The sequence below is a fragment of the Crotalus tigris genome, unplaced genomic scaffold (assembly GCF_016545835.1).
Source record: "Crotalus tigris isolate CLP2741 ecotype Arizona unplaced genomic scaffold, ASM1654583v1 scf7180000017640.1540244, whole genome shotgun sequence".
In the NCBI taxonomy this organism is placed as follows: Eukaryota; Metazoa; Chordata; class Lepidosauria; order Squamata; family Viperidae; genus Crotalus; species Crotalus tigris.
Genome location: NW_024096533.1, coordinates 753215 through 779858, shown reverse-complemented (window position 1 = coordinate 779858; position 26644 = coordinate 753215). Strand labels below are relative to the sequence as shown.

Sequence of the window (26644 nt, the reverse complement as noted above, 5' to 3'; positions counted from 1 at the left end):
CAATCACACACTTCATTATTATTTCTTTGTATCCTGCCTTTATTATTTTTTATAAATAACTGAAGGTGGCAAAAATATCCAACACATCTTTCTCTTCCTATTTTCCCCACAACAATCCTGTGAGGTAAGTTGGGCTTAGAGTGACTGACCCAAGGTCACCTAGCTGGCTTTCATGGCTAAGACAGGACTAGAGCTTAGAGTCTCTGGCTTTCTAGCCTGGTGCCATAACCACTAAACCAAACAGGCTCTCGTATGCCTGTATCTTGCTCCAGATAAATTGTGCTTGGAAGGGTGATAAAGGGGCAAGCAATCTAAAGAATATATAAGTTGAAAATCTTAGTTTTTGTAACATATTTTACAAGAGTTACCCAGGCACAGAGACCCAAAAATCACATTTCTGTTACAGAAGAAAGCAATATATATACAACTAAAGCTCTTGTATCTGTAACCTTTAACTGGGTGAAATGGTGTGTCATAGGGCAGGGGTCCCCAATCCCCAGTCCGTGGCCCACAGTCTGTTCAGAACTGGGCCATGGAAATGGTGGAAGAATGTGTGCATCCACACAAACCTGCATTTGTGAAAGCGACACATGCAAAACCATCTCCTCTCCCCCCCCCCCCGCCACTGCCACCTCCACCATTCTGCCGAGTCGGAAAGATTGGGGACTGCTGCCGTAGGTCAAAATATTTCCAACCAAGACACAAGAGAGCCTGTTTGGTCTTGTCGTGGCTAGCTAGAAACTGGGAGACTGCAAATTCTAGTCCCGCCTCAGCCATGAAAGCCAGCTGGGTGACCTTGGGCCAGTCACTCTCAGCCCAACTTACCTCACAGGGTTGTTGTAGTGGGGAAAATAGGAGGAAGAAGTTGTGTTGGATATGTTTGCCACCTTGAATTATTTGTAAAAATAATAAAGGTGAGGTACAAATAAAAAAATAAATACTTCAAATTAGCTAACCTATAGAATGTTGGGCCCTGTTACTCCCATAGGAATATGGAAATGACACAGTACTGTTACCACTTGACCATGGTCTTCTGATCCTCATTTACACCATTCCTAACACCTTGCCACAAATTAATAGGAAAACCTGGGAAGCTTGTAGGGAAAAAGTCAGTGGGGATCACAAAATCGCAGCTGACGGAAACATGGCAGCAGGTTTGGATTAGCACTCTGTGTTTAAGACATACAGTATGTGAGAGGACAACCTAATGGGTCATGGGTTGTCTACGTTTGCTTTAAATGTAAATCAGTTGATATAATTTAGCATACAAATTGCAATTTGTAGTCATGATTGAGATAAAGTGTTTAGCAATTAGACAAAAGCTAACAATCTTTTCAGGTAGTGGACACCATGCAATTTTGTATAATGACAGCTGCCCACAAAGTTATTAATTATAATCTATGAAAACACACAAAATTTCAGAAATTGCTAAATCTTGCAAGAATTTTTCTGTTTTAATTCCAAAATCTCACGAATGATATTGATGACCTTGCCCCCAAAGTACAGGAATCTCCTGAGATTTTAAGATTTTATGATATTTTGGTCATTTTAATTTTGTTATTATTTTTGTGGCTTCATTGTATGTTATATAACACACACTGTGTTAGATGATAAGACAAAACTAATATCTGTATATTGAATAAAGTTCAACTTTTGAGCAAGTACTAAGTTACATTTATTATTCCCATGGAGCCTGTTTTAGCTATTGCTGTAAATTGTGAAGCCAAAATATTTATCATTAAACTTAACTTTTGATGGAGAAGCTGCTTTGTAATATTTTTAAATCCTATTTCTTCATTGGTCATGATTTCTATTATGCAAAGTCCCTTGTGCTAAAAGTACTTGTTTGAACTAAAGCTCTTACTTCCTACAGTCTATCTAAATGGTCAGATTCTGAGTTGTGTCCAAATAAACCATGCACTATCCCATAAGAATTTAAAAATCCAAACAATAATTGAGAACTAACATTATTGCAGAAATTATTTAGCTCACTAATTTTTCAACATATTTTGGCCTTCAAAATAGTTATACTAAAAGTCTGTTTTTGGTAACTTGAAGACACTTTACCACCAGATCATGTGATAATCTCCCTTGGCCCTTGATCTGGAGATTTTAGGATTATCTGAAGTTGTTTTTACCAAAAAGTCTTGAATTATTTCTTTTCCTTAAATTTAAGGACATCAAATAAATGTTTATATTCTAGAGCAGAGAATAACTTCCATAATGGTTGCGGAGGCAAAATGGGAAAGATATATATGTAGACCTGATTTTGCTAAGCATAATATTAAGATCTGTTTTTCCTGCACCATACCACTTTTCAACACGTGGAGGAGATCAGGTTTGTTCTTCTAGACCAGGGGTGTCAAACTGCCAGCCCGCAGGCCAAACGTATAATGAGGAAACCGCACCCATTGCCGGCAATGGGGGAAAAGTTCTGATACATCGCGTGACGTCACGTGACATCGCGAGTTTGACATGTCTGTTCTAGACATAGTATAGATTAGTGTATTGAACTAATGGTGGATGAGGGACACATCATGGTTACAACTTTGAACATATCATGTTATAACCTTATCAGGATCTCCAATCATGTATATAAATCCTCCCAAGACCCTACTTAATCACTCTTGAGGAAAAAATGAGAGAGCTTTTAGGTAAAAATGTATTTATCATCCTGTTCTGGATTTAGTGAAGTTCAGATAACTGTATACATATGTCAACTATTTAGGTGTACAAAAACATCCCGATCATAAATTAAAAGGCAAGAAAAAAATTGACTACGGTAGTGTAATTATTTGTGCCTGCTTTGTGGGAGCAGAGGGGTAATATTTGTCTGAGCAATCCAGTGCTTCCCTGTCTTTGGCTTTATCTGTTAAAACTTGTCTTTTTTTCCTTCCCCTTCCCTTTCTGCTTGCATTTCCTGTGGCAGGTCAATGAGGTAAGGAAGATATATCTTAAATAAGCTAACTCATCCATTAACTGTATCTGCATCAGTGTCTGTCTGAGCCATGTCACCTCATAACTGCAGCCTCTCATAACATCTTAATAAAACAACCCTTGGGATAAAAAGAGGTTGGAGTAGGTCTTGTTTATTTAAAAAAAAAAAGGTGGGAGGTGGGAGAATGCTTCCAAACAGCACTTGTCATAACCAGCACTCATTAGCAAAGCAACTCAGATCCTGCCCTTATTAGGAAGGAATTATTTCTGTTGTTAAGTTTGCACTGCTACCAAATGGAATGACTTGGTAACCTTTTATTTTCTTTTAAGTGTCGCATGTTAGCTCTTCTCTCTTTTGTTCTTTATTGTCACAAAGCATTTTCCCTCACATCCATTATGTCTTTACTTTGCTCTTTTCTTTTCAGCTACGCAGTTCTTTCAAGCAAGCTTTTGGAAAAAAGAAGTCCCCCAAATCAGCATCTTCTCACTCCGACATTGAGGAGATGACAGATTGCTCATTGCCTTCTTCACCGAAATTGCCACACAATGGTACAGTGGTATCTACGCCATTACTCAGAACTTCACATTCCAATTCCCTGTAAGTTGAATCCATCAGCAAAAACACTTGCATTTCTTTTTAATATTGTAACATTACACTATAACAAATTTAAGTCTCATTTTTCTGGAGATTCATCTGGTTCAAGTAGATCAGTGGTTCTCAACCTGTGGGTCGGGACCCCATTTGGGGTCGAACGAACATTTCATGGGGGTCGCCAAACAATGCAGTCCACCCTTTTTTTCCCCTTTTCCTTAGCTGTGCTACTCCTTTTTATTCTATTGGCTTTTGAAAGCCAATAGAATAGACTCTCTTGAATAGAGTCTAATTCTATTGGCTTTCAAAAGCCAATAGGAATTGTCCAGGCTGTCTCTGCCCTGCTGAGCCCGCCAAAAGTCCCATTCTGCAAACAGTGCTGCACCAGTTGAGTAGTCCTCGACTTACGATTGGTTGAGTAGTCCTCGACTTACGACCGGTTGGGGGTCACGGCATTAAAAAGGTTGAGAACCACTGAAGTAGATTTTCTTCATCATAACTTCTTTGCTTTTATCCAGACCTTGTATATCTTGGAGTATTTGCTTCCTCATTCTTTTTTCCCCATTTGCCTCAGTTTTAAAACTTCATTCAACTTATGAAGAAATTGCTGTACTTAAGACTGCAATATTTTATTAAGAATTTCTCCTTGTTATTTCAGGGATGAATATGTGCATGTATTTCTCTCTTTGTGTCATTTCTCTCACTTAAACTACTTCAAGGCTAAAGTAAATTTAATCATTTTTAACTTCTTTGCATCATTATTCTTTCCAGCTGATAAAATCCCTATATCACTTTTTGTACTGTAGTTGCAAACAGCAGCTGAACAAAACGTTGCTGACATCTTCAATATTTGATAATGGGCAATTTTCACTTCAGGCATTGAAGCACAAAATATGAATTTCTGCAAATAGCTCACTTTTAAAATTAAGAATATTTTTTTAAAAAAACTTTAGAAATGACATCTTCATGTTTAGATTTTTTCAGTAATATACAGTACATGTAAGTTATTTGAAATTGAATCTAACTATAAAGTGGAAATACGTTTGACTGTTTCCTTATTTGCCCTGTATATTAATTATAAAGTAGAGTTTTCTTCCTTAAAAAATATCTCAAATTACCAGATCAGTAGTTGAAATTGTGACTGAAGAGATGAGAATTTTTTTCCCAACAGCTACTTTAGTTTATTGTTTACATCAGCAGTCCCCAATCTTCCTGGCTCTGTGGACCAGTGGCAGCTGGGGGGGGGGGGTTTCACGTGCATGCCACTTGAGCAAATGCAGCTTCACACACATGCTCGCCAGCTGCTTACACAGCCCGGTTCCCAACAGGCAGTGGCCCGACATCCGGACCACGATCCTAGGGTTAAGGACCCTGATTTAGATTACAGATGAGCTGTTAAAAGTATTTGCAGTAGTTTTAAACGGGGAGAAGGAGGGAGATGCAAAAAGGTTAGATTTATGACATAATTCATTTTTATATTTCTGTAGCAACAAACAGCTTTCTTTCCTTTACCCTTACGTACATAACCAAATCCACATTTCCCCAAAACTGGTGGTAGGAACAGCAGTCCAGAGCTGTGGTAGCACAGGTGGTTAGAAACCAGTATTGCAGGCTAACTCTACCCATAGGCAGGAGTTCGATCTTGACCAGCTCAAGGCTCACTCAATCGTCCATCCTTCCAAGGCTGGTAAAATGAGGACGCAGATTGTTGGGGGCAATATGCTATAAACTGCTCAGAGAGTGCTATAAAGCACTATGGAGTGGTAGAGAAATCTAAGTGCTATTGCTGTTGCTATATGAAGGAAGGAGAGGATGGAGGTATTCTTTTTCTTACCTTTGCAGTATGCTAAATAACAGTAAAATAGGGCTTTAGGTGCAATGTATTTTATCTATAGAATGCTACAATTGAATTTCCATGAAGCAAAATAAGAGAAAAGGAGTTGGGACAAAAGGCTTGTTTTTGTCCCCACATTTATTTTGTTGCCACTGCTACTAACTGAGTTTCAAAGCAAGGGACCTGGAAGGCGAGGCCAAGGGCAGCACTATCAGTAAAGGAGGAGGGCTGGTAGAAATGTTCAAAGGCAAGCTGTATATTCTGCTGAAGCTTGGATTTAAACCCCAGCAGGAGAATTTGGGTCCCTTGAAAATTCACCTCTCCTTTGTTGGCCAATTTTAATGAACTCTCAAGATTATATTCCGTCTGAATTCTTTGAAATGCACCAGGATTCCTTCAGAATTCTCACTGTGCTTTGTTGTTTCTTGACTGCTGTACATTTACTTTTTTAAAAAAGTGAACAGGATGTATTTATAAAATGTGCATGTGAAAAACTGCCAGCAAATGATGCTCCTGGTCCTTTGTGTATTGAGAAAGTAATTCAATTGAGTTTTGTAAGGCAAAGGAAGGAAACAGTGAGAGAGAAAGCTGACACCAGGAAAACAAAGGGTGCCTTTTCTTTTTTTTAACCTGGGCTGTAGAGAGTGCAAAAGAATGCTTTATGTCTGAAAAGGTATATGTTTCCAAAGCCCTCTAGAATCATAGAGGGAGGCCCAGCTGTGCACTACACCTGCTGAGTCTAAATCTTTCTTTAAGGCCATCAATCTCCAAGTGACTGCTGCTGCTTCTCTATCTTCTTAATGTACTTGGGATTTTCAAGGTAAATGGATTTTCCACAGACTCTATACATCTAGCAGCAAGTTATCTACAGAAGCTAAATAGCTGCAGTTGGTCAGAACAAATAGTGCAAATACTATATCCCTGTGTGAGACTCATTGAAACAGCCACAGCTTTTCCTCAGACCGTGTGGCTGCTGAAGAAAAGATTCCGTATGGCTGTGCAGTCTTGGAAATAAGTTGTATGTTGGTGTGTTTAACATGTGCTAAAACATTTCTTCCAGTTGGCTCCAAAGCATTGTCCATCCCTAAAGAATAGGTCATACATAAATTTATGTCTTGCACTGATACCAATTTCAAATAATTATGCCCTGTGAATCTTAACATTAGCATAAAATCAAAAAAATCTTTGTTGAAACTTAGGAAACAAATTTTTAATTTTACTATGCATTGTTCATATCTCCCAATATCTTAGCTTAATATTTATTTATTTTTTAATAAATTCCCAGAATTTCAGAATGCATTGACAGTGAAGCTGAAACAGTTATGCAGCTGCGAAATGAGCTGAGAGACAAAGAGATGAAGTTGACTGACATCCGATTAGAGGCCCTCAGTTCTGCTCATCAACTGGATCAGCTCCGGGAAGCTATGAACAGGATGCAGGTAGGAACCTGAAAGCAGATCTGTTGTATTAAGACATTGGTGGTATTCTATTAATGCTTTCCATTGAGCAAAGATAATCAGGTCCCTGAAACAGGAAGTTTTGTATGTACCAAAGATCAACACAAGGGCCTTAAACTACAGTTGCCACTAATTGTCATCCAGAAGTTCATCAGAAGCAACACTGTTTGCTTGGTTCTTTATGCATCTGCGACTCTTCCGAGCTTTGATAAAATTATACTCTGAGAAAATACATTTCCTACATCTGTGTGTTTCTATAGCACTCTGCAGATGTTTACTCGAACATAAAAGAGCTTGGAGGTAGATAGAAGATGGAATATGCATGAAGCTTATCCTTTCTCTCTTCAACTCCCACAAGTTTCAGTTGAAGGTCTGAAGAGGAAAGCTATAGTCAGATTTGCTTGTTTGCTTGTGTAGCTGTTTTTGGAACCTGATAAGGCAGGGACCTGAATTACTCAAGAAAGTTGTACTTGTGTTTTCTCAACTGAATGTGTGGGAGCCAAAGACACTGTGATTCATTGTATGCCATCTCCTTTATCTAGTTTTGCACTTTTATACATTTTGTTTCTTGAATTTTTGTTTCATAAGTCTGTCTTGCTATCTTTATTGTTTTTATTTTGTATAATTTGCAATTAAATTTGCATCCAGAATAGACATTTTGGTACTATTTAAAAGTATAATTGCAATGGGAAAAAATGGAAAATTATATTAAAACATTATATGCCCTAGAGCAGACATGTCAAACACAAGGCCTGCGGGACGGATCTGGCTCACGGAGGGCCTAGATTTGGCCCCCGTGGCTGTCCCAGAAGTGGTAAGGGACTGGCCCCCACTGCCCCAGCCCTGGCCCACCCCAACCCAGCTGGGCATCCCCCAGCGCACAGACATGAAACGGCGAGTGCTTAAGGGTTGATGGTGCGCAGCAGCAGCTGCAGTTCATTTGCTTCACCCCGCCCCGCCCCTCCAACCTAACCCCATCACACCCAGCCACGCCCCACTTTGCCGGGCTCTCCTCATCCAGCTGTGCTTTGCCAGGCCCCGCCTTTCCTCACTCGGGCCATGGTGTTCGGTAAGCCTAGTGCTCCAGGGCATGCCCAGCCTGTGGGAGCCTATGGGAGTCGCGGTGGATGCCCGACTTGTGGGAGCGCACGGTGACACAAGCCGAGTGTCAGCCATCGCCCTTTCCGCCATGTGGTAATGCCAGATGCAGAGCTATAGCCTGGAACTGCTGGTGGCTGGCACCATGTGAGCCTCTGTGGCAGCTGGAGAGTAAGGGTGAGAAGGAGGAGAAAGTCTGTGTGTGTGTGTGTGTGTGTGTGTGTGTGTGTGTGTGAGAGAGAGAGAGAGAGAGAGAGAGAGAGAGAGAGAGAGGATGGAAAGGGAAGAGGAGGAAGAGGAAGCGGAGGTGTTACAAAAAAGGGGAGTTTCCCCTTCTCCCCCCTCTCTTTTTTTAACCTCCTCCCACTCTGTTCAGGTGCAGCTGGAGGAAAAGAGCTAGAAGGGGGAGAAAGCAGGGAGAGTTTTTGTGTGTTTAAATTTTATAGAAATGCAACAAAATAATCTTCTGGGAGGAACCATAATTTCAGTGTTGTCAATAAACTCTATTCAAGTTTGCTCCTGAGACGGATCACTATCTTTAACTACCTGCAAATCAGGTTTACAGTTTAACTGAGAAAGCTACACTTTTGTTGCAGGATTGACAAAAAACACAGCTCAACCAAGGGAAGAAAAACTACAAATGTTTTTTTTTCTTTGAACTTTGGAGAGCTCTAGTGTGTATATAATACACCAGTTTTCACCATATCTAGTGAAAACATAGACCTTATCTTTTGGTGAGAAATAAAAAGTTCATTGGGTCAGGGTCAGGGAAGAAAGTTACAAAAGAAGGAAGCAGGATCTCAGCTAGAATCTACATATTGTGTGGGTACATGTATGTACCGTATTTTCCGGCGTATAAGACGACTTTTTAAAGCATGCAAATCGGCTCCGAAGTCGGGGATCGTCTTATACGCCGAGTAGTCTTATATGCCGGAAATTATGGTAATTGTGTCTATCTCCACTTGAGATGCAGGTAATACAAATGCATCGTTAGAGACTATACTGGAGCATAGGTTTGTACTTCCTAGGAGTTTAGACATGCTGATCTCTATGGTTCTTTCCAAACCTTACATTTTATGTTTTTATTATTCCATGATATATTGATCACATTCAGATATAACAAAAAGTACTTGTATTTCTTCCTCCTCTACTGATTTTTTTAAAAACTCCAGAGTGAGATTGAGAAATTGAAAGCCGAAAATGACCGCTTGAAATCTGAAAATCAAGGCACCTGTAGTAGAGCCCAATCTCAAGTTTTCATTTCATCGTCTCCAAGGCAATCTATGGGTCTGTCACAGCACAGTCTGAACCTCACAGAGTCAGCTAGTCTTGGTGAGTATGTAAGAAAGTCAGTGGGCAGGTTTTCTCCTGTAGCAGTGAATTCAATTAATAGATAAGAGGTTAAAGTGGAAGAACAGAAATAGTAAATCTTTCTCCTATAACAGAGTTAGTTTTTCTATAAGCTGAAATGTAATATAAACACAGCATTCTAATTATGACCTCAGGTAAAATAAACCACATTCAATGATCTGATTGCAAACATTTAGTAGAGTTACAGGTTTTTTTTTAAAAAAAGAAAACTTTTTGTTAATATTTATGTGATCTTTGTTTCTTATGTAACTATTCCCAGTTGTTAGGAAGTTTTCATTTGTTCAAAGTGTGCTTCATAATTTTCAAAATACAAAAGCTGACATTTTAAACAGTATGTGAACCTCAGCTTTCTTTTATAAACACATTTCTAGTCCATATAGTAGCAGTCACAACTAGGACATGATGCATGTCAGAATTTCCAAAGCCAAATCAAAAATAACCTCCAATATTTGAAGACAGAGTCTGTGTTTCCTACCAACAGATATGTTGCTGGATGACTCCAGTGATGGTTCTTCTCGGAAAGAAGGTGGCAGGCATGTTAAAATAGTTGTCAGCTTTCGGGAGGAAGAGAAATGGAAAGAAGTGAGTCGAAATATTTTTGGTCTTGATAATATGATTAATCGTGTTAAGAAATACAGGTAGTCCTTGACTTACCACAGTTTGTTTAGTGACTGTTCAAAGTTATAAGGCACTGAAAAAAGTGACTTATGACAGTTTTCACACTTATGATCATTGCAGCATCCAAGTTCAGACGCTTGGCAACTGACTCATATTTATGACGGTTGCAGTGTCCCAGAGTCATGTGATCCCTTTTGTGACCTTCTGATAAGCAAAGTCAATGGGGAAGTCAGTGATTCACTTAACCATGATACTAACTTAACAACTGCAGTGATTCACTTAACAACTGTGGCAAGAAAGGTAGTAAAATGGAGCAAAACTCACTTAACAACTGTCTCACTTAGCAATGGAAATTTTGGGTTAAATTGTGGTCGTAAGTTGAAGACTATCTCTATAAGGTTACTATGGCGTTGCTTATTTAAATTATAGAGTGTTTTTCCATTGAGGGATCCCCAAATCACTCAACAAGCAGTTTCTGAGCCAGGTCTGACACCAAATTGAAATGGGTCTTGAGAAAACCTGTTTTGCCTTTGAACCAGATTTACCACCTTGCTCAAAACATAACTAGAGGTGTTAAAGAGAGAATATGTCAGCATGTTGTTCAAGTACCTCTTGAATGCACTGTCACCTTTCTCATGCTACGTGACCTCCATAAATTGAAATTGAGAATACTGAATTTTATTAAAGCTAATCTTAGTTTTCAAAAGTTGTGCAAGGAAAGGTCATGTTGTAATTGCAGGAGCGCTTCAGTGCTGAAAAGATGACTTTTGACCTGGGTTCTCCCAGCCCAGGGGTAGGCAACCTTGGCTCTTTTATGACTCGTGGACTTCAACTCCCAGAATTCCTGAGCCAGCATAGCTCAGCTTGGAAATCTCTCCCTTTCCCCTCAGCATGGCTGGCTCAGGAATTCTGGTAGTTGAAGTCCACGAGTCATAAAAGAGCCAAGGTTGCCTACTCCTGTCCTAGCATATGTTTTTTCTTACCCCTTGTACCTTATTTCATTGCTGCTCCTGATGTATGATTATGCTTGGACTTCTACTCCAGACTTAATGCCAGCAGCCATGATTGTGGTAACAACTGTTGTGAAGTCCAGACCTCTTAGTGCTTTGGGAATTTAGAATAAATAAATAAATAGGGAAACTGAACCAAGCATAACTAGCTTTGAGGGGAAATATTTTCAAGCTCTGTCTTGTACATATTGAAAAATATCCTCTGGCTTTTCTCTTTTCTAGTTTTAAAGTAATTTAAAGTATTTGGGAGGAAAGTGATTCAACACCTACATCAGATGTAGAGCAAGGGGCAAAGGACTTTTCTGTCAGTAGAACTTGTTTTAGGCTAAATTAATTATTTTGGATGTGATTTCAGTCTAAGAAAAAAAAATTATCCTACTCTGATGTTTCAGTCTCAATAAAATGCTAACTTTGATGTATCCCAGTTTCTTGATTTTAGATATAAAGAATATCTAGAGAATAGATATAAAGATAGATATAAAGAATATAGAGAAGGATGCTTGGACAGTGTCTATTGTGAACTATTGAACAAGAGACATCCAAAGATATGTAAAATTACACAAGAAATTGTGCAATATTGTTTGCAAATAAAAATATCTTTCTCCATTACAGTTAGTATCTGATATAAAGGTCTTGCAACTTTAAGAGTATATTTTGGAATAATTTTGGTTAAAGATTGTGGAGCAATGCTGCTGGACCATAGTAAAATATTGTGAATTATTGAATTATTTATTTGAACACATTTCTTTTTGTCCTTTTTACGACTCTGTAATACCTTCTATTGGGGTGGAGGCAGGGTGACTGAGTGGAGCTGAGCGTTGAACACCTTTCTTTTAACAGACTTAAATTTTATTTAGGATTCTAGGCCTCGCTTATTCCTAATTGGCTGCATAGGAGTCAGTGGAAAAACCAAATGGGATGTTCTTGATGGCGTTGTTAGAAGACTATTTAAGGTAAATAATGTTATATTGATATTTTTTTCTAACAATGCCATATTTTGAAAACTAGCTCAGTGTTTTTTATATATAATTTATTTGATTAATACCTAAAAGAAAACTTAGGATTGTTTTGTTGGTAAGTAAGCAGTTATTAATTGTAGAAGATTTTGAGAACAACAGCTTATCTCAAAGTTTATCTAAGAACTAGTTTATTATACCTGAGATGATTTGATATTGAAAACCAAGTTTGCCTGTCTGCAAAGATCATCAAGCAGAATAACCAAGACAATTTCAGGACCAAACTCCGACTGAAATGGTTCTAGAACAATGTACTTCATTCTTCTAGAATTTGCCATTGCCTTCTTCCACATTTGGAGCTTGAGTAGGATTGGCAATCCAATCTAACCTAAAGACCTTGGGTTCTACTTTCTACCTGGGCACTACAATTTGGTACAATTAAACTACAAAAATTGCAATTGACAACACTGTAAACAAATTGGCACGTAGCACTGCTTTTGGTAAGAATGCCTAATTAAACTTCTTGATTGAAAGTTTTGAAGAAATTGGGGAAATCACTAGTCATTCTTAATGCTATCATTGATTGATTGTCCATTTTTGCTATAATGCTTGTGCAATATTGCCCCAGAACCTAAGTCAATCAAAAATCCCAGGAGCGATGGATTAATTAAGCCCATCCTACAAATAATATATTTTTCATAAAAATATACTTCTTTAGTTGTAGGTTTCAAATTTCTTCCTAATGCACATACGCACTTCTGCATTCTGCAATCTTGCTCCCAAATTCAGCAAACAAACAACATAGTTTTTGTTTATGGGAGCCTGTGAGCTTAAATGTATAACAACTACTTTTTAATCAATGTGCACTATGCACAATTGCATTTGACAATATGGCTAAATAGAAAATTACTCATGGAATGGATCAACTTTTGCTTCACTACCTACCTGGACAAATAGACCATCAAATCAGGTGAATATACAAAGATTACCATTCTCAGGATTTGAACTAATTAAACCAGCCATTCTAAACATGGAATATTTTACACTCAGAAGATTTTGCATAGTCTTAGTGACAGGGAAATATTTGTCACAATGACAATAGCTTCTGCCTTTTAGAATCAACCATCAACAGTAAAGGAACAAGCAGTCAAGAAATACGCCACAAACTAGCACTTTGTAGAACAGTAATGAAGACCTTGGAAAAAACTTTCAAATGCCATAATGTGTTTATGTTTACAAAGACCACAATTGTGCAAGCTGTGATATACCCTGTGGAAGTGAAAGTTGGGCTTTAAAGAAGCAGGATAGGAAAAGAATTGATGCCTTTGAACATTGGTGTTGGAGAAGATTCTTGAGAATATAGTGGATAATCAAGAAGACAAACCGATGGATCATTGAATAAATCGGTCCAGAATTTTCACCTTGAGGCACAAATGATCGGGCTCAAATTATCCTACTTCAGACACATTATGAGAAGACCTGGCTCTCTGGAAAAGGCTCTAATGCTGGGAAAGATGGAAGGAAAGAGGGGAAGAGGATGACCAAGTACAAGGTGGATGGATTCAGTTACAGTGGTGATGAGTGCACCAATTGGGAGATCTGCCTATCTATGTGGTTGCTAGAAGTCAAAAATGACTTGATGGCATATAATAATTTCTCCTAAATATTTGCTAAAAAGCACGGGAATGGCAATTCCACTTGATTGTGAAGTTTTTGTTCTAAAGTCCAAACCCATCCGTATGTTAATTTTCTCTTTTGCTTCCTCTTCCCAGGAATACATCATTCATGTTGATCCTGTGAGTCAACTTGGGTTGAATTCGGACAGTGTCCTGGGATACAGCATTGGCGAAATTGTTCGCACAAATAGCACAGAAACACCTGAGCTGCTACCATGTGGCTATCTGGTTGGTGAAAACAACACCATCTCTGTGAAAATCAAAGGTAGATTGTAGCTGATTTATTTGTTACAACTCTTTATAATTGTAGGCTTTCCAGATTTCAGTATTGAAGAACATTTAATTAGCTTTCTTTCTGCCTTTCTTTCTTGGCTAAATGTTGTTTCTCCTTCAGTTGGATACCACTATTAGTAAGAAAGGTCAAGTGCAACCACATTCCTATGAACCTTTCATGTCCCTGTTTGTGGATTTCTACAGGTGGGCCACATTAATCATGGTCCCATTGCATTGTTTTGTATATCCGTGACTGGCAAATAAAGACCAGACCTTGTTACTCACTGCCTAGTTTCATGTACAGAGAGTCCTCAGATTATGATGGCAATTGCCATTGTTAAGCAATGTCATATAAAGCACGAGATCAGGTGACCACATCAATTAGCAATCAAGGAAGTTCCTATTGCCGTTGTAACCCTAGGTTCGTGGATTTTTAAGTGGGAAGTGGTGGGGAGTCCCTTGTAAGTAGCGCGAGGTTACTGCAGGAGGGTGGGGTTGGGGCTGAGAAGGATGCACAGACTGCACACAAGTTGAAGGAGGAGATGCTGTAATGTAGCACAAGTGCAGGGAGCTCAAAGGCAGAAGAGCATGGGTTTGTTGAAATCTGGGTGGGATTTATCAAAGCAACCTTGCAACTTTCCATGCCAGATTCCCCACTGACTTTGTGGGAAACCAGCAGGGAAGGTTGCAAATGGTAATCACATGACTGAGACACTACAATCATTGTAATTGCAAGCTATGACCATAGCAGCATTGTGATGGTCGGTAAGCAAGGACTGTCACTCTTCACAGTTTTGGGCAGATGGGTTTGTTTAGAACAGGGGTTCTCAACCTTGGCAACTTTAAGACTTGTGGACTTCAACTCCCAGAATTCCTCAGCCAGCAAAGGTTGAGAACCCCTGGTTTAGAAGAAGCCTTCTGCAATGTTCTTAGGTACTTTATGCATGAGTTTTTCTCACGGTCTCATTATCCAGAGTTTTGTTATCTGTGGTTATTAAGCCACAAATAACAAGAACCACCTGTATAAATAAAGTGGATATTTCACAAAACATTTCCACTTATTAGAAAGAAAGGACCTATCTTTTTTATGTAGAGTTTTGTTAACCTGTATAATTTGTTTATCATTGAAATATTCTTCATTTCAAGAGAAGTAAACAAATACAATAGAGCTTGGGACCCAACAAAGTTAACTTAATGGCATTTGCTTTGATTGCTAAAATTCTTAAAGCTTAAGATCAAGAACTGGAATTATATTATATATGTGCAGACTAGGATAGAGAGTGAATACACAACAGAGCTGTGAAAATCTATGAAAATAAGATTTTTTTCCCTTTCTCCACCCCTTCCCCACCCCAAACCATAAAGTGCTACAGATAGCTTTGTAATACAGCTTTACATTTATATAGTAACAGAATAACAGTTGGAAGGGATCTTGGAGGTCTTCTAGTCCAACCCCCAGCTCAAGCAGAAAAGCCTATAACATCTCAGACAAATGGTTGTCCAGTCTCTTCTTTAAAAACTTCCATTGTTGGAGCACCCATAACTTCTGAAGGCAACTTGTTCCACTGATTATTCTAATTGCTGTGATGTTTGGGTTACTTGAAAATCAGTTCTTCCAAATGTAACAGTCCATGAACATTGGCAAATAAGGGAATGTAGGTTTATTGTCTTCAACTGAATCTCAAAGACCCAATATTGTTCGCCAAGGAAAAAGGTTATTATTTGCAGTGCCTCCTCCAAAGATTATTACTATTCAGTTTTTTTGATGTGTTGCTCTGTAACAAATTCTGATGTAGTATCTAAAAGTTTATACTTAAAAAAAACAGGCAATATTGAGTTATTTTGGTAAGAAATGTCTAAACTGATATTTCAGTCATTTTTGTATGCTATTAAAAATGTATATACAGTGGTGACTATCTGTAATTCGGGTATAGGATGAGGGTGGAGGTTCATTTTCCGAGCTTGGGGTTGATTACCAGGTTAGGTAACACCTTCAGCAGAATTTAGGGAATGTCAGTATTGGTGTTCTTCTGCTTATAAGGGCTTTGAGTGGACAGTAGGTCTTATGATGGGAGGGTCATGTCAAGTGAGGGTCTTGTGATGGATCTTGTGAGGGGTCAGGTGAGAGTCATGTCAGATGAAGGTCTTTCTGAGAGGTCTCATGGGGCGTCAGGTGTGGGTCATATCCGATAGATGAGGGTCTTGTGATGGGGAGGTCACATCAGGTGAGGGTCATTGGGAGTTGAAGGGAGAGTTGGGGGAGGGTTGGGGGTTGGTTGAAGGTTGATACTGATGCTGGTGAGGTTGATTTGAATTCTGAGGGGTTCGTGGCTGGTTGTAGGTCGATGTGTCTGTTGGTGGAATTGCTTGTGGAGTGCCGGGTTCAATAAACTCACAATAAACACTGACATTCCCTAAATTCCTCTGAAGATGTTACCTAGCCTGGTACCGAAACATTTGGAAACCAGTCCACAAGCTCAGAGAACGAACCTCCACTCTCACATTTATATACCCTCCCAGATATACAACTGTTCTATAATGCTCAGTCTTAATAATTTCTGCCTGAGTGTCAAACATCCATGTCCAGGCAGTTGTTCTGCAGAAGTTCCGTCGGTTGGCTTGCAAGAATTGCTAGCTTTCTCTTTTATATGTCAGCCAACTGTGCCTGCTGACATTGAATAGTTATTTTGTGTATGGAAGTTTTTCTGCCAAAAAAAGGAGGTAACTTCTTCTAGCACAAAACTGAGATGATGTATGCTGATGAGTAGGCAGCCAGTGAGAATTAAGAGGCAAGTATCAATTTGCAAGTCTCAAAGGTGCTTTTTCAAAAGACAACTGGACTATGTTTTTTTTTCTCTTCAGGAAGACGTTTCGCTTCTCATCCAAGAAGCTTCTTCAGTTCTGTCAGAACTGAGTCAGAACTGAAGAAGCTTCTTGGATGAGAAGCAAAATAACTTCCTCAAGGGAAAAAAAAACGTAGTCCAACTGCGTTTTGAAAAAGCATCTTTTGAGACAACCGTGACCTAGATGACTGATAATCTCCATAGACATCAATTAGCAAGATTTATAGATGAGCAAAAAATAATGTAAAGTGTGGAAGGGGGGGAATCTTGAAATGCTTTCTCCTAATTTCTTTCTTTTCTTTTCTTTTTTTTAAATCCAAACCTTATTAAGCCCATTTATAGGCATGGAGTGGAAACAATGAAATCTTTTTCTTTTTAAAAAAAGACTTTCATTAGATGAATGGAACCCTGAATGTGCAAGATTTTGCTGCATGTTCCAACTGTTTTCACTGTAAAATACAATATAAATTCTCCAGCAGGATGGCTGTAGAGTCCAATGAATGAATGAATGGATGAGTTCTATGACAGCCTTCCTGCCCGGCAGACTGGGTAAAAACTTTGGCCACACCCTCCCCTTGGGCGTGACCCCAGTTTTGACTCAGTCTTGTAGCCCGTAGCAGTCAAAAAAAATTAGCTCCTGAGAAATTCAAATTCTTCCCCTTTCTGTGAGGTCTCTCAGTTAGCAGTTCTAGCAGAAAGTCAATCTACTCTCCTCGGGGCTCTGAGCCGTCGCCAGATCTCCGTTTCCAGAGGAAATTGCCGATCGACGGAGTGGTGAGAGTATCCCCAGGGACTAGAAATTCTGTCCAGGGGAATCGAGCCGGTTATTAACTAGGAACGCTCGCCACTCTCCGGTACACCAATCAGCTGGAAAGCGCAAAAAATTTACAGCCCGATCGGCCGACAGAGCCGCTGCGCCGCTCGCCCTAATCAGCTGAAAGGCGCAGGCCTTCGAGGCCCGAAAGGGCCGCTCAGCCGCCTTCCTCCATCGGCGCTTCGGGGAGGCAAGGCCAATTACCACAGGCCTCTCCCTTTTTGTCCCCAGGAACCTCTCAGTCACCCGCGGATACCTGCGGGTCCCGGGGGGGGGGGTGTGCCATCGCAGGACTTACGCTGCTCTGGCCTCCAGGCTGTTTACCTCAACACTTAAAATTCGCCATTTTGAGCCTCGTGACTCCATCTTCAGTTAACTGTTGGAAGGCATGGCCTCCTCTCAGGCGCCATTTTGGACGGCACAGTTTAATCCGCCATTTTAGGTGGATCTACCATCCGGAGTTTTTCTTGACTTACAAATTTGATAATTGGTAGTAATTATCTATCCAATAATACAACAGTTATAGTAATAAGAAGAGAGAAGGAAAGAAAGAGCGAACTGCCTCCTTACAACTCGTGGCCGGTTTTTACAGCCACAGATCGGGGAAAATAGTTTATCAATTTTACAGGTGAATTCCTATCAGGTCTGGACATCCCTGTCCACTGACCTTGGTGAAAGAAGTGAGGAGAAATTGAACTCTATCTAACTGTTCCTTATTGTGACCTTTAGTCACTGCCCTACAGGGTCCTTCCTTCCAAAGGAACCTGTCTGTCCGGCCATTGTTTTTCTGTGCAGGAGAGGGCTCTTAGTCCCCAATTATCTGCAACTGATCTGCATACTTCAGTTCCCCACTCCAGGTATTGCCTACTCGGGGTACCTGGCACAATGGCAGACAATGTCTCGTATTCAGCTATGCAGGTCCCCCAATTGTCCCCTCCACAACAACAGCAAAAACGCAGATCCTCTGAATCTGAGGTGGGGGGGAAGAAGAAAGCAAAAACAAAGCACCTTACCCAAAGGGGACCATCCAAAACAGCTGAGCGAGAGGCCTCGAGGAGACATTTGGCTCTAGAAAGACAATTTGCCAGGGCCTAGAAGACTAGCTCCAATGGGACAAACATGGTTTCCCCTGCCCCATTGGTGGCTCCCACGGCAGAATCTACTTCCCAGGAAGTTCTCAGAACTTGGTCTCCTCTGGGGGAAACCGAACAGTTAGATTCCTCTCACTCCTCTTCACCAGCATCTACACCAGACCATACTCCCACTGTAGCTAGGTCCAAGGACAGAGCTCAGGAGGACATATGGTTGGCCCAGTTTCAGGCATTCATGCAGGATGCCTTTTCCCAATTTATGGCTTCTAAGTGCCAATTAGCCTTTCAACCATCCCATAAGGGACGAAACAAGGCTCCGCCTACTAACATTTCTGAGACTTCCTCTCAGATAGGAGAGGGAGACTCATTAGATCTAGACATGACAGATATGCCTCTTTCGGAGGATGAGGGGACCACACCTGAGCAGGCGACGAGCTCTGGCCTCTTTGATCCAGCGCTTCTCAGATCACTTCTAATAAAGGCAGTCTCTACGGTCAATTTGACCTCAGTCCAGGAGGAGAATCCTTCCACAAGCAAGGAGGCAAACCCTCTCTTTGCCAAAAAAGTCCCACAGGACAAATACATTCCCTGTCCGGAGGTATTCCGCACCACGGTAGAGGAACAATGGTTTTCCCTCGCAACTCCACCTACACCCAATAGCGTGGAAAGGAAGCTATTCAATGTGTCCCCTTCTTTTTCGGGCATGCTAGATGTCCCTGCAGTAGATAGTCCCCTGATCTCATTATTTTCTACCTCTGCGATTCCAGGAGACATGGCGGAGGCCTTGAAACCAGAGGAAAAGAAATTTGAGCATTCCCTCCGTCGTTCCCACATGGCCACAGCTTGGGCGGCCAAGGCAGCAACATCATCATCCTTCTTCGCAAGGGCCTGTATCATGTGGCTGCGAGAGCTGCAAACCACTGTACCTCCAGATCAGGTCAGAGCGCACCAAACTTTGGCCAAGATACTGGCGGCCTCACAATTTATGGCTGAGGCTTCACTGCACGCAACCAAGTATGCAGCAAAATCCATTGCGGCCACAGTGGCCTCTCGTAGACTGCTGTGGCTCAAAAATTGGAAGAGAGATCTGAAGGCCAAGTGGCGTCTTTCAACATCCAAGTACAGTGGGTCATTATTATTTGGATCCATCCTGGATCCACATGTAAGCGAGAGCAGGGATAAGAGAAAAATTCTAGTCCATCCATCAAAGAAATTAGACAGAAGAGGCAGTCAGGAATTCTGGAGGCAAAGTTTCCGCCCAAACAACTCCTGGGAATGGAGACAGCCCTTTCGATCAGGGCAATCCTGGGACTGGCCTAGAGGCTCACGATCCTTCTACTCGAGGCAGGATCGTCCCCAGGATCGCCAAAACATGGGAGCCAGAGGCCAGTTCCAGTCCAGGCATCCCTTTAGAGGATCGGGAGGCCGACCCTTTAAACGCGCCAAGTGACGCCAGGCAGGACACTCCCATAGGAGGTTGGTTAGCCAATTTCATCGAGGTCTGAGAGCAGACCACCACCGACGCCTGGGTCTTGGAGACGATCAGGCATGGCCTGACCTTAGACTTTTGTTCTCCCCCACCAAACCGGTTCATCAGATGTCCCATCTCCCGAAAGGCACACAAGGCAAGGTTGGTAACCTCGGCCATAGCACACCTCCTGTCAATTCAGGCCATAGAGAAGGTACCAAGAGGAGAGGAAGGAAGAGGATTTTATTCCATCCTCTTTGTGATCCCAAAGACATCAGGAGGGTGGAGAGCAATATTGGACCTAAAGGGCCTGAATTATTACATGAATTACAGGAGGTTCAAAATGCAGTCCTTGAAATCAATCCTAGCTAGTGTCAGGAAGGGCGACCTCCTGTCCTCAATAGATCTCACGGAGGCATACCTGCATATCCCCATCCATCCCAAATACCGGAAATTCCTCAGATTTACCTACGCGGGCTGGTATTACCAATACAGGGCTCTACCCTTCGGTCTATCCTCAGCCCCAAGGATATTTACCAAAATTCTAGCAGGAATAGCGGCCCATCTCAGGCTGATGCCGGTGCGCATACAGTTTTATCTGGACGACATCTTGATTCAGTCCAGCTCGCAGGAGCAAGCAAAGGTAGACCTCCAGACCACAATCCGCATCCTACAAGAGCAAGAATTCTCGGTCAATATAGACAAGAGCCATCTCACTCCCTCAAGGAAACTGCAGCACCTAGGTATGGTGATAGACTCATCCCAGTGCAGGGTATATCTTTCCCAGGAGCGTCAGACCAGCATCTCCAAGCTAGTTCACCAAATTCAGAGAAACAGGAGAGTACCTCTGATACAGCTCTCGAAGCTCCTGGGAAAGATGATATCTTGCATGGGCATTGTCCCATGGGCAAGACTCCACTCAAGGGAGTTGCAGTGGTTCCTCCTCCCCTACCAGAGGAGGAACCTCAGTACCTCCAGCAGGAAGGTCTTGGTACCAGAACATGTACTGAGATCACTGAATTGGTGGATATCTCCCATGATACTCAAGGGGAGTATATTCAGGGAGCCGAACAGGATCACGCTCACGACAGATGCGAGCCTATTCGGATGGGGAGCCCATCTGGGAACCCAGATAGCGCAGGGCCAGTGGGATCAGAAGGACCTTTCTCACAGCATCAATTGGCTGGAGCTTCGAGCCATTCATCTGGCTCTATGTCAATTCTCCCACCTAGTAACGAGAAGACACATTCTCGTTCTAACAGACAACGTAGCAGCCAAGGCCCATGTCAACAAGGAGGGAGGAACGCGATCCGTGGAACTAATGAAGGAGGCATCAGCTCTGGCCCGGTGGGCAGAAACAAATGTGAGCTCCATCAGAGCGGAGCACATCTCAGGGGAAACGAATCTCCAGGCAGACTTCCTGAGCAGAGCTAAGGTGGACCAGTCGGAATGGCAACTGGATACAGCTCTGTTCGAGGAGATTTCCCGGAGGTTCGGACAGATGCATCTGGACCTCTTCACCACTCCGAAGAACACACAACTCCCCAGGTTCTTCTCCAGATTCCCGACTCCGGGATCGGAGGGAACGGACGCTCTCAGGTGTCGGTGGCCGGCGCTACTCCTGTACGCTTTTCCACCGCTGCCATTAATACCGGAGACCATACGCAAGTTGATCCTGGAAGGTGCAGAAGTAATCTTGATTGCTCCACATTGGCCACGGCGCCCATGGTTTGTCGATCTCATGGATCTTTCGATATCACCCCCATGGAGGATTCCCCCGGACCGAGTAGTTCTCAGTCAGGGCAAACTTTTGCATCCAGATCCGCAGTGGCTACAATTAGCCGTTTGGCATTTGAGCGGCAAAGTTTAGCCAAACAAGCCTATTCCTCTGGGGTGATATCGATCATACAAGCATCAAGACGACCTTCCACAAACAGGATCTACGATGCTACATGAAAAGTTTTTTGCAGGTGGTGCGCTCTGCTTCACCTAGATCCAACCGCAGTATCTATTCCCAATATCCTAGATTACCTATTGGAAGGACTTAATAAGGGTCTATCAGTCAACACCATTCGTAGACAGGTATCGGCCCTTTCAACTGTACTTTCCTGTGACAACTCAACCTCTCTGGCGCAACATCCAGCGATTAGCGCCTTTTTGAAAGGGGCGGCCAACACTAAACCTCCTGTTATACACAGGTACCCATCTTGGAACTTGCCTAAAGTTCTTCATGCTTTGACATCAGCCTCTTGACTCATGTTCTCTTCATCACCTATCGCTAAAGGTGGCCTTTCTAGTGGCTATCACCTCAGCAAGAAGAATTTCGGAACTAGCAGCACTGTCAGTGAGGAAGGATCTCTGTACCTTCTTCAAGCATAAGGTGGTTCTTAGACCAGATCCTGCTTTCATTCCGAAGGTAAACAGTATCTTCCACAGATCTCAGGAACTGATTCTTTCTGATTTCTGCCCAAAACCCAGACATAGACTAGAGCATACATGGCACAAGCTGGATGTACGTAGAGCGCTGTGCTTCTACGTAAAGCGCACTTTGTCCTTCCGTAAAACGGAAGCATTATTTGTTTCCTTCCAACCATCAACTATGGGAAAGAAGGTGTCATCTTCTACCATAGGTAGGTGGATCAGAGCCTGTATAGCCCAAGCCTACGTCTCGCAGGCACTTCCAGTACCCACACACGTGACTGCCCATTCAACACGCAGCGCAGCCACATCTGCGGCGTGGTCAACACAAGCATCGGTGGAAGAGATTTGCAAGGCCGCAACTTGGTCTTCTCCTTCTGTATTCATTAGGCATTACAGTTTATACTACTTTGCTGCAGCGGATGCTGCCTTTAGTAGAAGAGTGCTACAGCAAGTCGTATCTGCTCAGGATTCAGTGGCCTAGACACTCCCTCCCAGGGGGACATGAGGGCTTTGGTATGTCCCATCCATTGGACTCTACAGCCATCTTGCTGGAGAAGGGGCGTTGTCTTACCTGAACGCCTTTTCTCAGCAGGATGATGTAGAGTCCAAGCCCCCCCAGGTATTAGGTCTAGGCAGGGTTTGGACAAGGAGCTACCATATCAATTCCAACAAAGGTTCTCGCCTCAGTCAAAACTGGGGTCACGCCCAAGGGAAGGGTGTGGCCAAAGTTTTTACCCAGTCTGCCGGGCAGGAAGGCTGTCATAGAACCCATCCATTCATTCATTCATTGGACTCTACATCATCCTGCTGAGAAAAGGCGTTTAGGTAAGACAACGCCCCATTCATTCAAGAATTTGCCTTTGTATTTTGCATGAAGAGTGATGGTGAAATATTTTGTCTGCTGAAATTAAAAATGCTCTTTAAGGAAAGTATGCTGCAACTCAAGTTAGTGTTACACATTGATAGGGAAATCTACAATCTGTTAGATGGTAGAATATTCTGATATACATAAGCAGTATGCCTAGTCATCACAGGAATAGAGAATGTTTAGAAATGGATTAGGCCAGTAATCATGACACATACATTTGTTAGTCAAAATATTTATCTCTCAGAGATAACTTTGATTAATTTTGGAATAAGTTAAAAAAAATGAATGGAGAAGTACAAAGTGTATCTGATCAGATCATGCTTTCCAAGATCACTTGATTATTATCAGTGTACAAAGACTTATATCAGGCATGTCAAACTGCCAGCCCAGGAGCCAGATGCATCATGCCAAAACTGCACACAACATCATGTGACGTCGCGAGTTTGACATGCCTGACCTATATAGATACTTTTGATTTATACATTTATACATTCATGAAACAATGTGCGCATTCATTTTTTCTCTTGAAATCACCTCAATGTGCACATCAGGATTGTATTTATTGTTTCAAAACTCTACGGGAAGCTTGACGTTGAGAACAGAAATGCACTACTTATTTCATTAGTCAGACCTAGATTTTTTTATTTTATTTTCCCTTTGAAAAATCATGTATGGCATGTTTTTAATTCACTAGCTTACAAGGTGGCAGATTTTTGAAGTCCTTTATTGCAAAATGTTGATACTGATTAGAATCTGTTCCACTGGACCCCATTGTACTGCATTATCTTCCTTTTTCTATTCCATTCTATGTAGAAGTCATTTCTTTTTTGTAAAAAGGAACATTCTTTGAGAATTATTAGGAGTATCAAAGTTAATAAAAATTGAAAATTAAAGAGCTTGAGGATGGGGAAGTCCAAAGATAGTACATATCAAGTAGTACCACTTCTCTCTTGTGCAAGTGACGTAATACATTTAAAAACAACAACAAGAAGAAAAAGGTTTAAATTGTGTGTTTTTTTCTAATACTACAGGTCTTGTAGAGAATAGTTTGGATGGTCTGGTATTTGAGTCTCTAATCCCAAAGCCAATTCTACAGCGTTACGTGTCACTCTTGATAGAGCATCGGAGAATCATTTTGTCTGGTCCGAGCGGCACTGGAAAGACCTACTTAGCCAATCGCCTATCTGAGTATATGGTGCTTAGAGAGGGCAGGGAGCTGGCTGATGGTGCTATTGCAACCTTTAATGTGGATCACAAGTCCAGTAAGGTGAGTGTTACGGATACTCTGTTGGTGAAAATATTGCTTCTGGATCCAACCTGTGTTGATCACAGAGACCAGAGTTTTACTCTTCCAAGCTTGTGGACTTGAATAAGAAAGCTTGGAAGATTAAACCTCTGGTCCCAGTGACTGACCCAGATGGGATCCAGAAATTTTATCCTGGGGCACGTAAATTTGCCTCCATGCATGAATATTGTTTCTGTTCATAAATAATTTATCTTCCAGAGCAAACATTTCATAGGAAATGAGTTCTTGTACTTTACCAAGAATGGAGACATATTAGACACTTTGCTTGAATAGTAGATTGATATGATTTCTGATATGCCCTAGGGACCGGGAAGAGGGATCCTTCTGTATAATGAGAAATAGTATTTGGTTACTAATTAATGCCTTTTCGGATTTCCTCTTCTGTCTCCTGTAATGATAATTTGTACTATACAAAATCCACCCATACAATGGCATTCCTGGAAATGGAATGTCTTGACTGGTGTCTTAATCCTTTAGGAATTCCAAGCCTGTCAGTGCTACTTCCTTTTTTGTCTTCTTCCTTATCCAAGCATATAATGCCAAATTTTCATAATTGCTGCTTTTCATAGGCCCTGTTCTACTCCTGGCTTTAGACACTATTCTAAATATCCTATTCAGATCTAAGATCAAAGTAGACCTATCACTAAATTACATGCTTTGAGAATCACTATTTGAGGATTAAGCAAAAGAACACTTATCTCAGGCTAGAAAACCAGCTTGCCTGAAGAATTATTTATAGAGTTTATTCAAAATACATTTTAAAGAACTAAGTTGCTGTGGGGTTACTACTAGATTTTTCCCAAAAAAACGTTTTAGAATTGAACCAAACAGCCTTCCTTCCCTCCCAAGATTTCCAAAACATAATTGCAAGCCAGTTTTTTTTTTCTGATTGCATTTTTTTTTCCTTTTTACAGGAACTCCGACAATACCTCTCCAACCTTGCAGACCAATGTAGCAGTGAAAATAATGCAGTGGAGATGCCACTTGTAATCATCCTGGACAATTTACATCATGTCAGCTCTCTAGGAGAGATCTTCAATGGGCTTTTGAACTGCAAGTACCACAAATGGTAACAGCATTGTTTTGCCTTTGCCTTTCATAGCGGAAAGTCTCTTTCTCTACCGACAAACATATTCTGGGAACATTTGTTTAACTGACTTCAGTGCCCACAAAGAGAGTATTTTTTTATTTAAATAAATCTTAGTAAAATATTATTGATTTTAGTTCAACTGCTACTCAGAAGTAAGCATTTCTCTTACGTAAGGTGCAGGGTTTCTATCTGAATATAGTCTAAATCAGTAAAAATAAATTATAAATCCTGCAACCAAAGGTTTGACTGAAGATTGATTCAAATTATACATGAATTATTTTCACGAACATACCCTGAGATTTGACGTAAAGCGCTACATTCTATAACCGATAGACATAAAGGACATGACTACACAGCAAACAGAAATAAAAAAAAATCTAAGGTAAATCCCTGGCTTTTCATTTTATCTGTGTCTACAAAACCAGGAGATCCCTAAAACAAATATTCCCATGCTTTGATTATACAGACTTCTCCAGCTTCTTAAAGATTCAATATTAACAGAAGCTTTGGGAGAGATGGAAAACCAGCCTTTTTCTGCAGAGTTCTGCCAATGTTTGTCTTTTCTTTTTAAAAAGCCAGCCCTTTTTTCATTTATAGCACATAATGGCTGGAGTAATTTGAAAATAGCTGTCCATCCCCTGCTCTACACCCTTCACCAAATACTGTACCTTTCAGGTAGATTCTGAATTCTACCATGAGCAGTACATCCAAAGGGCAGTAGGTTAGGGAAGTGCAGATGACCAGGCTGAGTCCAGGGGAGAGGTCAAGTATGTCATCAGTCTCAAGTCTCTTCATACCCACAAGAGATCTAAGCCCAGCCCTCCTTGAATTCCATTAACTCTTACCTGCTGCCAATTTGCTTTGACCATTAGGAGTTCAGATTCTTGTAGAGAGTGTTAGCATGCAATAAACCTGTATTCA

General features: G+C 41.2%; 1 protein-coding gene across 11 annotated transcripts in view; it reads left to right on the top strand.

The window, feature by feature from the left end:
* NAV2 (neuron navigator 2) overlaps positions 1–26644 on the top strand; it is a 281427-nt gene that overhangs the window by 240073 nt on the left and 14710 nt on the right. For 7 of the 11 annotated variants that reach the window (XM_039335370.1, XM_039335372.1, XM_039335376.1 and 4 more), the window contains 9 exons: positions 2930–2938; positions 3363–3535; positions 6649–6802; positions 9091–9250; positions 9771–9871; positions 11775–11870; positions 13646–13814; positions 24359–24594; positions 25548–25702. In XM_039335370.1, coding sequence (XP_039191304.1) covers positions 2930–2938; positions 3363–3535; positions 6649–6802; positions 9091–9250; positions 9771–9871; positions 11775–11870; positions 13646–13814; positions 24359–24594; positions 25548–25702 — 1253 coding nt within the window. The remainder of the gene's footprint in view (positions 1–2929; positions 2939–3362; positions 3536–6648; positions 6803–9090; positions 9251–9770; positions 9872–11774; positions 11871–13645; positions 13815–24358; positions 24595–25547; positions 25703–26644) is intronic. The other 4 variants (XM_039335375.1, XM_039335377.1, XM_039335373.1 and 1 more) reach the window with 1 other exon arrangement.